At 30.7% G+C, this 16,448-nt stretch overlaps 2 protein-coding genes across 3 annotated transcripts in view; one reads left to right on the top strand and one right to left on the bottom strand.

The window, feature by feature from the left end:
• The window catches only part of LOC145314194 (calcium-activated chloride channel regulator 1-like), a 127,440-nt gene extending 114,361 nt beyond the window's left edge, over positions 1 to 13,079 (bottom strand). For both annotated transcript variants that reach the window (XM_080154015.1, XM_080154016.1), the window contains exon 1: positions 12,916 to 13,079. In XM_080154015.1, the coding sequence (XP_080010141.1) occupies positions 12,916 to 12,939 (24 nt within the window). In that variant the 5' untranslated portion in view covers positions 12,940 to 13,079. The remainder of the gene's footprint in view (positions 1 to 12,915) is intronic.
• The window catches only part of LOC145314214 (uncharacterized), a 444,769-nt gene that overhangs the window by 181,136 nt on the left and 247,185 nt on the right, over positions 1 to 16,448 (top strand). The window lies entirely within an intron of this gene.

The raw sequence follows: 16,448 nt of genomic DNA, 5'->3' as shown, positions 1-16,448 counted from the left end.
TTTAAAGAACCTCAAAATTGCTTGCTAAAAATTAGTGTTGAATCCTAATGCCCAACCAGTTAGGTAGGATCTAACCCTGTGGGGCTCTCCTCATTTCATACCTAAACCTGACTTTAAGATAAATAATTTGTAATCTTATTCTCTTTTAAAATGCAAATTGCTTAAACTAAAAAGTCTTTAAAAACTTGACACCTAAATATTTAGCAAGGCTCGGCAGCCGCGCGTCAGCCGTGTATAAACCTCTGTGAGTTTGCCATATCATAACTTCAACATTCTAAAATGTTCCTAAACAGACAATCTATCTTTTTGGAATCTACTTTTTTAACAAAATTGGTTTAAATTCGAGGATTATGCGCGGCTGCCGAGCCCAGTTATTTTGTATAAATGAAAGGCAGTGGGTTTATCGCTTATCAAATATGTCAATTTAACAAATATTTATTAATACCACTACAATAGCTCAATAACAGTACCGAAAATAGATGTTTCAAATTTTTTTGCTGATTTTTTATTAAATTTAATCTTTTCCTTGTAAAAAATTCAAGTATATATATTAGATCTTTTCATGAAAATACCCATTCTCGAATTTCATTCTTCTGCTAACCTAAAAAGTTACTTTAGGGGCCTAGAAATACATGTACAAAATTTCAGCTCTTTATCTCTACTGGCGACCTAGCGCCAGGCATGTAAAATATCAACAGATAACGGTAGCACGGCGGTTTTAACAATATCTCAGTAATGTGCAGGTTTTAAGCTCTTCTGCATATTTCAATTTAAACACATAAGGCCAAAGATATTATATCCAAAAAATCTTTTGTCAAAGTCTACTCTACACCTAGCGCCAGTCAGTTTTCTAAAATCATGCATTTTATACCTGTGAAAAATGAAATCGCCAGCGCTAGGTGTAGAGTAGACTTTGACAAAAGATTTTTGGGATATCATATCTTAGGCCTTATGTGTTTAAGTTGAAATATGCAGAACACCTAAATTCACCTTCCAAGCCATTCTCTATGCATTTTAAATTTTTTTATGAAATAACGGGATTTCAAAACTGCCTTTTGAAACGGCCTAAAAAGTAACTTTTTTTGTCCCTTTTTTCACTGTTTATAGTTACAACTTATTAAGACATTATTCTCAGTTTAAAAAAAATTTCCGCTTCCAGCACCAAAACCGGCAAAAACAGGCAGTTAAACTTCTGTACCCCTACTTAACCCCCTAACAGAGCCCCCCCCTCTATCTCGGCTCCTGTTACAGATAGAGACTTAAAACTTTTTTCTGGTGGTTCATGTGTATTTTTAGAGAAAATTACTTTTCTAGTCATAGCGGTCAGACCGCTCCTTATCCGTTTTTTAGCGGCCAGCCGCTAAATATTAAAACTGCTGTAGAGCAGCCAATTTTAAAGCTAAGAAAACCAAATTTTATGATGAACTATTATTTTTTATAACAAAAAAATACCTTTCTGACCATCGCCGAAAAACGACAAATAACGGAAACTGCCAATTTTGGCGGTAAAATGGCGGTTGGCGGCGCTAAATAATATTTTTATTTGTTTATAGTTACAATTTATTAAGATATTATTCTCAGTTAAAAATAATTGGCGCTTCAAGCAACAAAACCGGCAAAAACAGGCAGTTAAACTTCTGTACCCCTACTTAACCCCCTAACAGACCCCCCCCCTCTATCTCGGCTCCTGTTACAGATAGAGATGTAAAACTTTTTTCTGGTGGTTCATGTTTATTCTTAGAGAAAATTACTTTTTCTAGTCATAGCGGTCAGACCGCTCCTTATTAGCTTTTTAGCAGCCAGCCGCTAAATATTAAAACTGCTGTATAGCAGCCAATTTTAAAGCTAAGAAAACCAAATTTTACAACGAACTATTATTTTTTATAACAAAAAAATACCTTTTCTGACCATCACAAAAAAACGACAAATAACGGAAACCGCCAATTTTGGCAGTAAAATGGCGGTTGGCGGCGCTAATTAATATTTTTATCTGTTTATAATCACAATAAAGGAATACAAAAATTGGCTGATTAAGGTCTGGAAAGGGGCAACACAGTTAATTGTTGAAACTAATGTAATAGATTTTTATTTTAGTCAGATGCCAGACGCAGGCAATTAAATAAATTAACATTTAGAAATAAGAAAGAAAACAAAGTCACTGGAAGTTGATCTAATTGATCTAAGGAAGGCTACTTATGTCCTTCATCTAACAAAATCTAACTTAAGGGAGATGACTTATGTCCTTTGTCTGACAAATTCTTACATTAGGAAGGCTGCTTATGTCCTTCATCTTGCAAAACTTAGCTTTTCTGTCCTTCACATAGCAAAACCTCACAAAACATAGCTTTACAGTCCTTCACATAGCAAATTCTTGCAAAACATAGCAAATTCTTGCAAAACATAGCAAATTCTTGCAAAACATAGCAAATTCTAGTGACACATAGCAAATTCTTGCAAAACATAGCAAATTCTTGCAAAACATTGCAAATTATTGGAAAACTTAGCTTTTCTGTCCTTCACATAGCAAATTCTTGCAAAATATAGCAAATTCTTGCAAAACATAGCAAATTCTTACAAAACATAGGAAATTCTTGCAAAACATAGCAAATTCTTGCAAAACATAGCAAATTCTTGCAAAACATAGCAAATTCTTGGAAAACTTAACTTTTCTGTCCTTCACATAGCAAATTCTTGCAAAACATAGCAAATTCTGGCAAAACATAGCAAATTCTTGCAAAACATAGCAAATTCTTGCAAAACATAGCAAATTTTTGGAAAACTTAGCTTTTCTGTCCTTCAAATAGCTAATTCTTGCAAAACATAGCAAATTCTTACAAAACACAGCAAATTCCTGCAAAACATAGCAAATTCTTGCAAAACATAGCAAATTCTTGCAAAACATAGCAAATTCTTAAAAAACATAGCAAATTCTTGCAAAACATAGCAAATTCTTGCAAAACTTAGCTTTTCTGTCTTTCACATAGCTAATTCTTGCAAAACATAGCAAATTCTTGCAAAACATAGCAAATTCTTGCAAAACATAGCAAATTCTTGCAAAACATAGCAAATTCTTGCAAAACATAGCAAATTCTTGCAAAACATAGCAAATTCTTGCAAAACTTAGCTTTTCTGTCTTTCACATAGCTAATTCTTGCAAAAAATAGCAAATTCTTGCAAAACATAGCAAATTCTTGCAAAACATAGCAAATTCTTACAAAACATAGCAAATTCTTGCAAAACATAGCAAATTCTTACAAAACATAGCAAATTCTAGCAAAGAATTTGCTATGTTTTGCAAGAATTAGCTATGTGAAAGACAGAAAAGCTAAGTTTTGCAAGAATTTGCTATGTTTTGCAAGAATTTGCTATGTTTTGCAAGAATTTGCTATGTTTTGCAAGAATTTGCTATTTTTTGCAAGAATTTGCTATGTTTTGCAAGAATTTGCTATGTTTTGCAAGAATTTGCTATTTTTTGCAAGAATTTGCTGTGTTTTGTAAGAATTTGCTATGTTTTGCAAGAATTAGCTATTTGAAGGACAGAAAAGCCAAGGTTTTCAAAATTTTGCCATGTTTTGCAAGAATTTGCTATGTTTTGCAAGAATTTGCTATGTTTTGCCAGAATTTGCTATGTTTTGCAAGAATTTGCTATGTTTTGCAAGAATTTGCTATGTGAAGGACTGAAAAGTTAAGTTTTCCAAGAATTTGCTATGTTTTGCAAGAATTTGCTATGTTTTGCAAGAATTTCCTATGTTTTGTAAGAATTTGCTATGTTTTGCAAGAATTTGCTATATTTTGCAAGAATTTGCTATGTGAAGGACAGAAAAGCTAAGTTTTCCAATAATTTGCAATGTTTTGCAAGAATATGCTAGGTTTTGCAAGAATTTGCTATGTGTCACTAGAATTTGCTATGTTTTGCAAGAATTTGCTATGTTTTGCAAGAATTTGCTATGTAAAGGACAGTAAAGCTATGTTTTGTGAGGTTTTGCTATGTGAAGGACAGAAAAGCTAAGTTTTGCAAGATGAAGGACATAAGCAGCCTTCCTAATGTAAGAATTTGTCAGACAAAGGACATAAGTCATCTCCCTTAAGTTAGATTTTGTTAGATGAAGGACATAAGTAGCCTTCCTTAGATCAATTAGATCAACTTCCAGTGACTTTGTTTTCTTTCCTATTTCTAAATGTTAATTTATTTAATTGCCTGCGTCTGGCATCTGACTAAAATAAAAATCTATTACATTAGTTTCAACAATTAACTGTGTTGCCCCTTTCCGGACCTTAATCAGCCAATTTTTGTATTCCTTTATTGTGATTATAAACAGATAAAAATATTAATTAGCGCCGCCAACCGCCATTTTACTGCCAAAATTGGCGGTTTCCGTTATTTGTCGTTTTTTGGCGATGGTCAGAAAAGGTATTTTTTTGTTATAAAAAATAATAGTTCGTTGTAAAATTTGGTTTTCTTAGCTTTAAAATTGGCTGCTCTACAGCAGTTTTAATATTTAGTGGCTGGCTGCTAAAAAGCGAATAAGGAGCGGTCTGACCGCTATGACTAGAAAAAGTAATTTTCTCTAAAAATAAACATGAACCACCAGAAAAAAGTTTTACGTCTCTATCTGTAACAGGAGCCGAGATAGAGGGGGGGGGTCTGTTAGGGGGTTAAGTAGGGGTACAGAAGTTTAACTGCCTGTTTTTGCCGGTTTTGTTGCTTGAAGCACCCATTTTTTTTAACTGAGAATAATATCTTAATAAATTGTAACTATATACAAATAAAAATATTATTTAGCGCCGCCAACCGCAATTTTACTGCCAAAATTGGCGGTTTCCGTTATTTGTCGTTTTTCGGCGATGGTCAGAAAGGTATTTTTTTGTTATAAAAAATAATAGTTCATCATAAAATTTGGTTTTCTTAGCTTTAAAATTGGCTGCTCTACAGCAGTTTTAATATTTAGCGGCTGGCCGCTAAAAAACGAATAAGGAGCGGTCTGACCGCTATGACTAGAAAAGTAATTTTCTCTAAAAATACACATGAACCACCAGAAAAAAGTTTTAAGTCTCTATCTGTAACAGGAGCCGAGATAGAGGGGGGGGGGGTCTGTTAGGGGGTTAAGTAGGGGTACAGAAGTTTAACTGCCTGTTTTTGCCGGTTTTGGTGCTGGAAGCGGCAATTTTTTTTAAACTGAGAATAATGTCTTAAAAGGTTGTAACTATAAACAGTGAAAAAAGGGACAAAAAAAGATACTTTTTAGGCCTTTTCAAAAGGCAGTTTTGAAATCCCGTTATTTCATAAAAAAATTTAAAATGCATAGAGAATGGCTTGGAAGGTGAATTTAGGTGTTCTGCATATTTCAACTTAAACACATAAGGCCTAAGATATGATATCCCAAAAATCTTTTGTCAAAGTCTACTCTACACCTAGCGCTGGCGATTTCATTTTTCACAGGTATAAAATGCATGATTTTAGAAAACTGACTGGCGCTAGGTGTAGAGTAGACTTTGACAAAAGATTTTTTGGATATAATATCTTTGGCCTTATGTGTTTAAATTGAAATATGCAGAAGAGCTTAAAACCTGCACATTACTGAGATATTGTTAAAACCGCCGTGCTACCGTTATCTGTTGATATTTTACATGCCTGGCGCTAGGTCGCCAGTAGAGATAAAGAGCTGAAATTTTGTACATGTATTTCTAGGCCCCTAAAGTAACTTTTTAGGTTAGCAGAAGAATGAAATTCGAGAATGGGTATTTTCATGAAAAGATCTAATATATATTTCCTTTGAAAAGACAAACTATAGGTATTATGTTGCTAAATCCGTATGAATTACATCTTTTATGTCCTAAAGGTAGCTCAGCCGCAAATAGTCGCTGTATTTAGTTATCTTGGTCATTAGAAAATATAATTTGGCGGCTGGTATAACAAAATTATTATTTTAGCTAAACATTTTGCACATAACCGTAAAACTAACTAACAATTTGCTGCGTAAAATTTCATTAAAACCGCAGCTGCAATCTGGCGGCTGGCAATTTTCGCGTGTTACTTACACCATGCAAAAATGTAAAGGATTATTATTATATATGTATACTCGGGTAGCTTGGGGCAAAAAAAATATTTTAATATAAATTTTATAAATAAGTTAGAACTAGAATAACTGATTGTATTCTTTAAGAAAAAACTAAAGGAGTAATCAAAGTAAGTTGGGGTCTAAAGGCATAAGACACTGGCCGATGAATTGAAGTACATTCTCAATGTTAATACCCCTTCTGTAGATTACAATTAGTGGTTGAAACGTTTGGATACTTAACTTAATAAACCAACCAATCAATATCCTTTAAAAGTCCCCAAAGTTGTTAAGCCAAAGAATAAGAAAACGTTATTATAAAACTTTGGAGACCCTCTCTTTGGAAGTAAACAATAAAGATTTGAATAAAAAATCTACTCAAAAATACCCCAATCTACCCTACATACATCTTAGTTGCTTCATTTACATAATAATTTGGAGTCATACTTAATACCTTATACATATCTTTTTGGGAAAAGGGTTAAATATCCCAAAAAAAACAAATTAAAAAGAGGGAAAAGTGGTTATTCTCTTGTTTCAAGGTGTTTTTTTATTCCATAAATTTTGTAGACTTTCAATTTAATATATAGTTTTCATATATCTGTGTCCAAGATTTTTTTGCACAATGAAATAATATATGTTGTAGAATATACACTACAGATAAGCAAAAAAATATCCCATTATTTTCATCATTAAGATCATTATTAAGATAATTAAAAATGAGCATAATAGCGTCAATCAAGAAATGATAGCCAAAAAAACATACAGTAGTTTTTGGAAAAATATCTCCATATTATCAAAATTGAATCAAAGTAGACATTTGTATTTCCAGTGTGGCTTCCGCTGAAAAATCCTGTATAGCATGTATTACAGACAATTTTCCACAAATATTGAAATAAACAACATAAAATCAATAACAGTTTTGTTAGTCCGGGTCTATGGCCCCTCAGGTCTAACAAACCTGTCATTTTGATACCTGCGGAAAGCTGTTTATAATATGATGCGATAAATCACTATTATCCAACTATCTTTCATGTTAATATTTTTAAACATGGCTAAGCCTCGTGTAAATAATGTGTAAGTAAGCGTAATTCAGTAGTTAAATGTTTATAAATTATTCTAACATGTAAGATATACTAGGCAGGAACGTTCAAAGCATACAAAATTAAAATAAAAAATGATCTTTAATAAATCTTTTAGTACCACTATTAGGACTGGGGTAATAAAAAGCTATTACATGTTAAAATAATATATCCTTTTTTTGGAGCGCAGCTAATCTATAACTATGGTAACTCCGTACGTTAGTCATTTCTCCGTCTCTGTTTTCATTTTTTATGTGTTATAAATCCTATTCATCTGACTTTTGGAATAATGATGACTATTACATTAAGGTATAATAAAGCATCTCTATAATAAAGTACTTAAAATACAAATATGTTCTTAGACAATATTTACTTACAATTTTGTTAAGATTCATACATTTTTTTCTGCTTATTCAGTTCTGACACTCTACAAGTGTTAAGTTCGTTTGTCCTACCGTTCCAGATCTTTGCTTTCATGGATGTTGTCAATCTTTTTTTTCAAGAAAATGTCAAATTATTTTTGCTACAACATCTATGAACTTAATTGTCCTTTTTCTTTCTTTGTTTCTATCTCATAAAAGTTTTCAAACAGTCATAAACTTAATTTCGTTTTCACGTCAAAATTTCCCGCCTGAAAAAAAAGTGTGTTTTAAGATCTAATTAAATTTCACTTCATATATGTGTTAAAAAATTAAACAAATGTATGTTTTTATTTAATATTTGCAGTAGTATATTTTTTTGATGGAAAATGTATGAGGTAGACTTATAATTTTAAATACAATTAAAGATAAGCATAATTATCGCGAAATATAGGTGGCTGGGTGGCTGGGTGGCTGGCTGAAAGCGGAAAAGAGAAGAAAAAAAACAATTAAGTTTATGTTTCTGAAGATCACGAGCATAAGTTTTGGTGGTCTATTCGTTGGATGCGTTGGTGCTAAATCTGTGGATGCATTACTAAAGGTTAAGAAAGGTCAGTATAAAAGTATAATAAATCTTCCATCCATAGTCTTAGCAAAAGTATATCAAACTCCATATATCTAAAACCCATATCACTACTATTAAATTATTTTAGGTTTTAACAAAAAAAAATCCTTATTTGCCCAACCTTATTGTAAAAAAAACCTAACCTAAAACAATACCTCAAAATTTACAAAAGTAATATTGGCAAAAATTGTTTTAATGGCCAATAATGCCAAAAAGGATAATAATTGATTATACCCAAAAACCAAAGTGTTTAAAATATTGTCTATAACACAGTCTATAATGTTTTTAAAATAATTATAACTCCTTTATGTAACTCATAAAATAATGTAAAATTGTTAACTTTTTTTCAAAACTGAAAACAATAAGAGCCAATTTAGTGCTAAAGACGTTTCATCAAAAGAAATTATGGCCAAGTCCCTTACATTTCATTGGGACCACTATTTTGGGTCCAAGTTTCTTGTATCAAATAGCTAAAAAAGTTCTTTTGAATTTTCATTATCTATGTATGATTATTTTAAATAATTGTAATTTTTATGCAAGTTGAATGTTTGACATTATTTACTTGGGTTAGGTTAGAATATTTTCCCCACAGGGTTTTTGATTATATATTAAGTTTGAATAACAAGTACAAATGGGGATTGCATCAGTCCGAACAAAATAAAATGGATATTAACCAAGAAATTATTATATTTTGATGATTCAACGGATCAAACCTTCATTAAATAATAGTTTTCATTTTCATACTCCACGATTTGAAAAAGTGTTTCTGCAATAAGACTTACTTTAAAATTCTTAAATAAAATCTATTGAACAATATTGAATTGCTAAAGTTTTTTAGTAAATCTAAATAACATAGAGCTCAAACTTTATTTGTTAATATTTAAATTTTTTAATTGCTTTTAAAAGTTAATCCTGTTTAAATTAACACCCTTTAATTTTGTTGTGAGAATTTCTATGTCTCCAAAAAAAAGCTCCGTGAAATGAAAGATTTAGTAATGAATAGAACTGCTAGCTTTTTAACCGTCCAGGGCACCCTCCTAAAAACTCCCCTATTCCCCCTTAAATACACCCTCACACCCCCCATTAAAATTTCTCAAGTAATAATAACTAGGATAACACATTTTTTGCTAAAATTTTACCACTTTTTCTCCCACATTAGAAACGAAATTCTATATGTAATTTAAGAAGTTTTTCTAAGGGAAAGTAAGGGCTAAAATAAACATGTTTTAAAGAAAAAAATGGACAATGACAATACCTCTAGGTATTATTTTAAACTATTATGACTTTATTATACAATCTAATATTATTTTTTTAATATTAAGCTTCCCAATATAGTGTCATCCTTGTTACATATTTATAAATTGTATATGTATTATGTATAAAAACATTTTTTCATTATAAAACCACTGTTTAGCATTTTAGGGTTTGAAAACCTTCCTAAATATTTTCAACTAATTTTACCAAAAACTATTTCCTTTCTATAATACACAAATATCCAGTTTAAAAGTTGGTGGTTACCCCCCCCCCCCTCTTCCCCCACTCTCCACACATCTTCCTTATACTCGTTTTTTCGCCACCTACCCTTTTCCCATCAAGTATAAGTAGTGTTTTTAAACAGAAAAAATGGGTTTCAATTTCATTTTTTTTCGAGAGGCAAAGCTTCTAAAAAATTGTTTTAATTGTCTGTCTGTAAACAAAAGTATTTTCAGTTTTGTAATAGATTCATTTTTGGTAAGGTCTATCTTGTGTGATGTGCAAAATGTATCCCATTATAAAAACATCATAACTGAAAATTTATACTAAAGCAAAAATTAGAAGCGCTTTATTGTGCCTATAAAAAGCTTAAACAAATTACCCTTCACATTGGTCTAATGTAAAGCATCGCACCTAATGTATTTGTAGTTGTATCTTTTTTTCGAATATTAATGGAAAACTGTCAGCTATGGACAAGCTAATCCTTGTCGAATTTATATTTAATGTTTAAAATTTAAGTTTTGTCCCGGGAGTAAAATAAAGAAGAATAATGTATTTTTAAGACATACATTAAATCAAGTGGTAGAAAAGGCATTACTTTATAATTTTGTACTAAATTTGGGGAAAATTTTTAAATAGAAAATATACAAATTAATACAAAGTTCTCTCTTTGAAGTATCTATTCTACCTTATTACTAGGCTCTGTCGTAATCAACTACGAAACAATAAATTAATAATTTTTTCATTTTATTGACGTTCTTTTACAATTTAAAACACAAATATCTCAGTATCAATTAATCAATCTATAGAAAGTGTATATTCATCTAATAGAACAAAATTAATTCTAAATAGTTTCAACTTGCTATCGTTGCGTTTTTTATGTATATAATGGTACTTGTTCTAAAAATCTCAAAAACAGTTATGTAACATCCTTGAAAAGCAAAAGTGCTATCCCTATAAATCCCTGCTTGTATAAAAAATGTCCAGGCGTGTCGAATATCAGAGCCACTAATCTTGAATTATTGGATTCCTGACAACCCCAAAATTTTACTGTTTCTTTTTTCAAACCAGCAAATTAATGTTTTTAGCTTAAATAGACAAAAAGATATTGTGAGGCTTTTTGTAAAAGGGAAAAAAACTTTTCCTATTGTGCTTTCTTTAATATTTTGATGCTTCGCAAATTTTTTACAAGTAGCTTATTTTGAAATTATTGAAATGTGCTGTTTTGTCCCATCACCATAATAGGTTAAGCGTTTAAGGGTTGGCATTTTTTAAAGCTTTAAGTTTAAGCGGTGTCCTATGAAATATTTGCCCATGTAGTTGACCCTAACACCTTTTTAACGCACAGTAATTTTTCACATACGCGCGTACATATTATTTCTAAAAATCATTTTCATTTCTGTACATAAGAAAAATTTGATTTATAAATGATTTTAAAATTTTTTCTTTTTGTGCAAATGAAATAAATTATGTGGCTAGAATTTATTATTTTGAAGCAAATTTGATTAGCCTTGATTGATTTTATCCTTAATCCCCTCCTTTCTCTGTATTCCCACCCAGGGATCTAAAGGGATAAGACAATGGCCGATAAATTGATGTACATCCCCAACGATGATACACAAATCACCCCTTCTGTAGATTACAATTAGTGTTCGAAAGGTTTAGACACTCAGCCATTCAATGAACCAACCAATAAAAATTCTTCAGAACTTTGGGGACAAGGGTAATAAACACCCCAATATCCCCTCCCGCCCTGATTCTCACCACCTATTATATTCTATCCATCCTAATCCCCTTTACATTTCCCTTGCCTGATAATCCCCTACCCCCCCTCCATTGGTTCCATATTGATGACAAAGATCTGAAAGAAAATTTCACTTTTCAATGGAAAAAAATTGTAAAAAAAAATTGTTTGTTGGTGGATTTATTTTAAAAAGTCAAACAAAGCCACTGGTGACTGCATAGCGCATATTGCATAAAGCCAAAGTTATTTTAATAAAGTTTAAAAGTAAATTATGCAAAATAGTTATTTATTGCATCGTATTATAGACAGCTTTCCGAACATATCAAAAAAATATAAGTTTAAAAAACCAGTTTTGTTAGACCCGAGGGTCCGAAGTCTAGGTATAACAAAACAGGTATTAATATCATGAATTGTATTTTAATATTTGTTGAAATTGTCTGTAACACGATGCTATTCATGATTTTTCCGCATGACTAGGAACCGATTCTAATCCAGCGGATATCATTCGGTTTGAAGATATAGTTTCTTACACAATTCATGTCCGAACGACCGTAAATCGCAGTACTTCAAGAAAACTCGTCTTATAAAGTTTTTTTGTGCTTGGCTCTTACTTGACAAAATAAACAAATATTATAAAAAGAATTTCAAAACTTCAAGAAAAATTTTAACATGATTAATTTGTTAACTTGGAAGTTAAAAATTTGGATGCCTGAGAAATCAGAGACTTTATAACAAAGCATGGAAAAATTGGAGTTTTTGTAAAAGAAAAATTTAATTTCACAGCAAAAATATTAATTTAATAAGGCTTTCTTGAAATAGTTGAATTTTACACTAAGTTTCTCGACTGCTTTAAAGATGCTAAACGTTTAATTTGCACATCGGCATAACATATCATAGCAATAAATAGACAATAACAAATAATGCAGAGGTAGCACACTTTAGACCTTTTTGCGCATTTACATGAGCTGCTTGTTAAAGTACATGATTAGGATTAGGTCTTGGCAAATATTTAAGGCCATGTTAGGTGTTTTAACGATTTAGTCGAATGCAGTATATACAACTTTTTCTAAATCGCTATTTTTTTTAAAACTTTGTGATGAAATCAAAAAACGCTAAAAATTGCATCAAATCCCCTCACCACAAAAATGCTTCCCTATAGCTTCCCCTTTTTATCTCCCATAGCATTGCAAAATACTATTTTATAATCATTTAATTTAATAAATGATTGTTGTTCTAAAGAAATTCTTTCCGACAATCAATCATTTAGTTTTAACTGGTAGCAAGAGTTACTACTGTTTGTTTGCTTAAGTAGCGATGCTACTCTACAGATGTTATGTGTTTTACTGATTGTCTGTATATTATTTTAATTGTCATTAATTAGAAAAAAAATACTATTTAGCTCATGTAATGATTTTACACACAGTTGGTCGAAAGAGATAATTTTGGATTGAACGCATATTATTATCATTATGAGTTATTTTATTAAATATTTATCTAATACATTACTTACTGTTTTTCTTTTAAACTCAAAAAGTCCTGAAATAATGAATAAAAAAATGTATCAACGCGTTCCTGACGTCCACATAGCAAGTCTTTTCATTCTTCTCACTTCTTTTAAAACCCGTCAATGGACGACTTTATGAAAAAAAAAGTTTCTATTTTCTCTCACTAAACAATAATCACTAACAAATTTTATTTGAAAAGATTTTTCTGATCACTTCACTTGAATGACATTTTGCGTGCGGCCATTGTTATCAAAATCTGAAAGAAACAGGTTGATTAAACAAAAACAATTAAAATTGTGATTTAAAGCAGTGCAGCTGCTAAGATGACAAAAAAAATCTTCGAACGAATCTCAACAAGTAACCATGTAAAACACAATAAAATGAAAACAAATATCCAGATTAACCTACTATTAAGTTATAGAGTGGTTTCCCTCCAAAAAAAATTAGAAGAGAATTTAATAAAGGTAATAAGTTCTACAAAATTGTATGAATTAAAATTTAAAACGTAGTTGAGTCTGTTTTGTTTATAAATTGTTAAGATTTTAAACAATTAAATTTTAGAACTATAGGGGATTCATAATTTAGTTGCTTTAACAAGGAAAGCACTTAAGGATAAACTTAAAAAGGATCAAAATATCTTAAATTGCATTTAATATTTTACTTTTATTTCAATTATTCATGTTTGTATCGAAAAATTGTCACTAGAGCATTTGAATGCATTATTTTTTATTTTATTTTTAAGATGTTTATGTGCTGAATTAAGTACACAACATTTTTCTTTGTTTGAGTACAAATTCTTATATATGATGATTTTTTAAAAGTACATTGATTAAATTTGAGAAAGAATGAATGATATTAAAGAAAAAAATAAGAAATTAGGATATAAAACGTGGATCACCTAAAAGTTAGGTGCACTTGTCTTTTAAGATAAGCTAGCCTAGGATAAAAAAGGTTACCCATTTGAACTTGTAGGACATAGGTATAACAAGAAATTTTAGTAATTTCAAGGTTTGTTGAATAAAGAATGCGTTAGGGTAAAATTATATCCATTTTTTAATAAATGGAGCTATGGTAATGAAAAGACAGAATTGTAAACTACTACTTACTAAGAGGCTGCGCCACTAAGAACAAGACGTTTCTAGTGAACTGAACATGTCACTTCCTTTTTAATTTAACACACACACACACATTCACACACAATTTTAAAAGCTCATTCTTTTGCTAATTAGGTTTGAATTGTTAATTAAGTGCTAAACAAAGGAGGAACCACAGCCTGGTTAAATCTGATTCAATTTCAAGGATGGGGATCAAGATTAACGATAACTATGATAATCATGTCCATAAGTTTCCCAGCAATCTATATACTAAAGTAGCAGGATGTCTGTCTGTTTGTACACAAGGTTCTTGCTAACCGTTGAACCGATATGGTTCTCCTTTACAATGTAGTTTCTAATCGCCTCCAGAAAACAAATTACCTCCCTCCAAAAAATAAATGTTTGTGAGACTTTAGTATCACTAATGATAAAAAAAGAAGTAGGGCCGATTTTGATAACAGGTATTATCTAAAAATTATTTGAGACTTAAACATGATGAAAAATTGAGATGGCTGTAAATAAGTAACCATAACTGTTAATTTAAAATATCTTAAGATTATATCAATTTCTTTATCATTTGTTAATTCAAAAAATTATCTATGTCTTTCTCTAGTTAAAATAAGAATCAGGCCCTGTAATCAGTTTTCCAACTGGAGACCAGTTTTTAAATTTTTTTCTGTTTTTTGTAATTCTTCTTTAAGGCTTCAATTTATGATGTCATTTACTATGATGATATTTTACCCATATTTTTTGTAATTACTATGTAGAACTTATAATGAAATAAGATGTGAATTAAAAATCTTGTCTATAAAAATTTATGTCCCTTTGGATCTAAATAGAAACCGCTTGATAGATTCGGTCTACTTTTTAATATAACAACTTGTCCAATTATGGTTTTAAGCTATTTTTTGAATAGAGGATGAAACATGAAGCTTGCACCTACACATTTTTTTAACATACGTTTAACATAAAATTTCAGAAAATTGGAAAAGAATGTTTTTTTTAAAGCTTGGTCTTATCTTGTCTTTTTAGCGGGAAATCTATTTTCTCACGTGGGTGGGGACAGGGGATGTCACTGCCAGATAAAGGAAAATGTTAAACAAAATTATGGAAGAAATATCTATTACTGAAAAAGAACAGTAAATCAAAATTATCAGTTTTAAGCTATTCTTACTGTAAAACCAGCTTGAAGCTTATCAAATCATAGCCAATCAAAATTTAGGAAGAATTATAAAAAAGCTAAAAAGAGATGGATATGCCTTTTATGAAAGATAGACCTTCACCATCCCAATTTACAACCTTGCAGGAAAGGACGAAATTGCCTGGAATTTAAGGTTTATCAGAAGTTTAAATCATTCATACCCCTCCTAGCTTGCCACTGCCTAATATTACAGAAGCTTTACAGCTTCCCACGGAAATCAAATGGTTTAATGCCTGTTTCCCCCCTTTTTTCTCACATCCCACCCTTTTATTACATAAACCCCATCTTTTAATTTACCTTTCTCAAATTTAACTACTGCCTTTATTCCCCACCCCACCCCCCCCCCCCCATCACGCCCATTTCAGTTGGATGATAAATAAGATTTTTCTGGTCAGATTAAAAGGATGTTATGTAATAATTTCTGCAACCAAAACAATTTTTCCTTAATTGTCAAAGAAAATCTTAACTATTAAAATCTTTTTGGTCATTATAAAATAAAGGTTTGTCTGTGCAACACATTAATTTTCGTTAATAATAGTACCTAATGAATGCTGTATTTCATGTGTAATTATTTGTAAATGCCTTCAGTTTGTTTAAGCTTCGCTACTTTTGGAATAAACATCTTAATTTATCTTTAAAACATAATATAAAAAATCAATATTTTAAGAGAGAAATTATTTCAGAAGTTATATATTTGTATTTTTATGAAATTATCATTAAATTAATTATTTAATAATCTCTTATTAAATTTTAAGATGTTTATTTCATAAAATGTTGCCAATAAAAATAGATAATGATTCAATAAGATAAGTTTATATGAAAAAGTAAAATAAAATGCTTATTTGTTTAGTTTTAAAAAGTTGGATATTCATTTTATTTGAACAATTTCATCTAATTTTCCTTTTCCTTTTGCGCACTTTCCCAACTGTTAGCCATCTGGGAAAATTTAAGTATTCATCCTAGAAAAGGCTCAATACTTAAACCATTTTCTTCAATTAAAAAAAATACTCAAAAAAAATTTCAAAATAAGACATAGCCTACAATTTCCAAAAAAATCTTGACATTATTAATATCGAATGATTATATTTATTGAAATCTTAAAACCATTTACATAATATTTAAGGATTGGTCTTAGGGAAAAGGTAATGACCAAATTCTCAAAAATGGACGTTCCCAATGATCGAGGGTGGGATAAAGGGTGGGGCATATCCTTGCAGGGGGGGGGGACGAAAAGGTGGATGATTGGGGAGGGGGAGGAAGGGAGAAGCACCGGAAGTACAAACCAATGCCCCTAATACCCTTCCCCTTT

Source organism: Acartia tonsa, chromosome 3, assembly GCF_053477335.1.
Source record: "Acartia tonsa isolate MP-2025a chromosome 3, ASM5347733v1, whole genome shotgun sequence".
Lineage (NCBI taxonomy): Eukaryota > Metazoa > Arthropoda > Copepoda > Calanoida > Acartiidae > Acartia > Acartia tonsa.
Note: the sequence above shows the minus strand (reverse complement) of the source record. Positions and strands in the feature narration are given on the sequence as shown.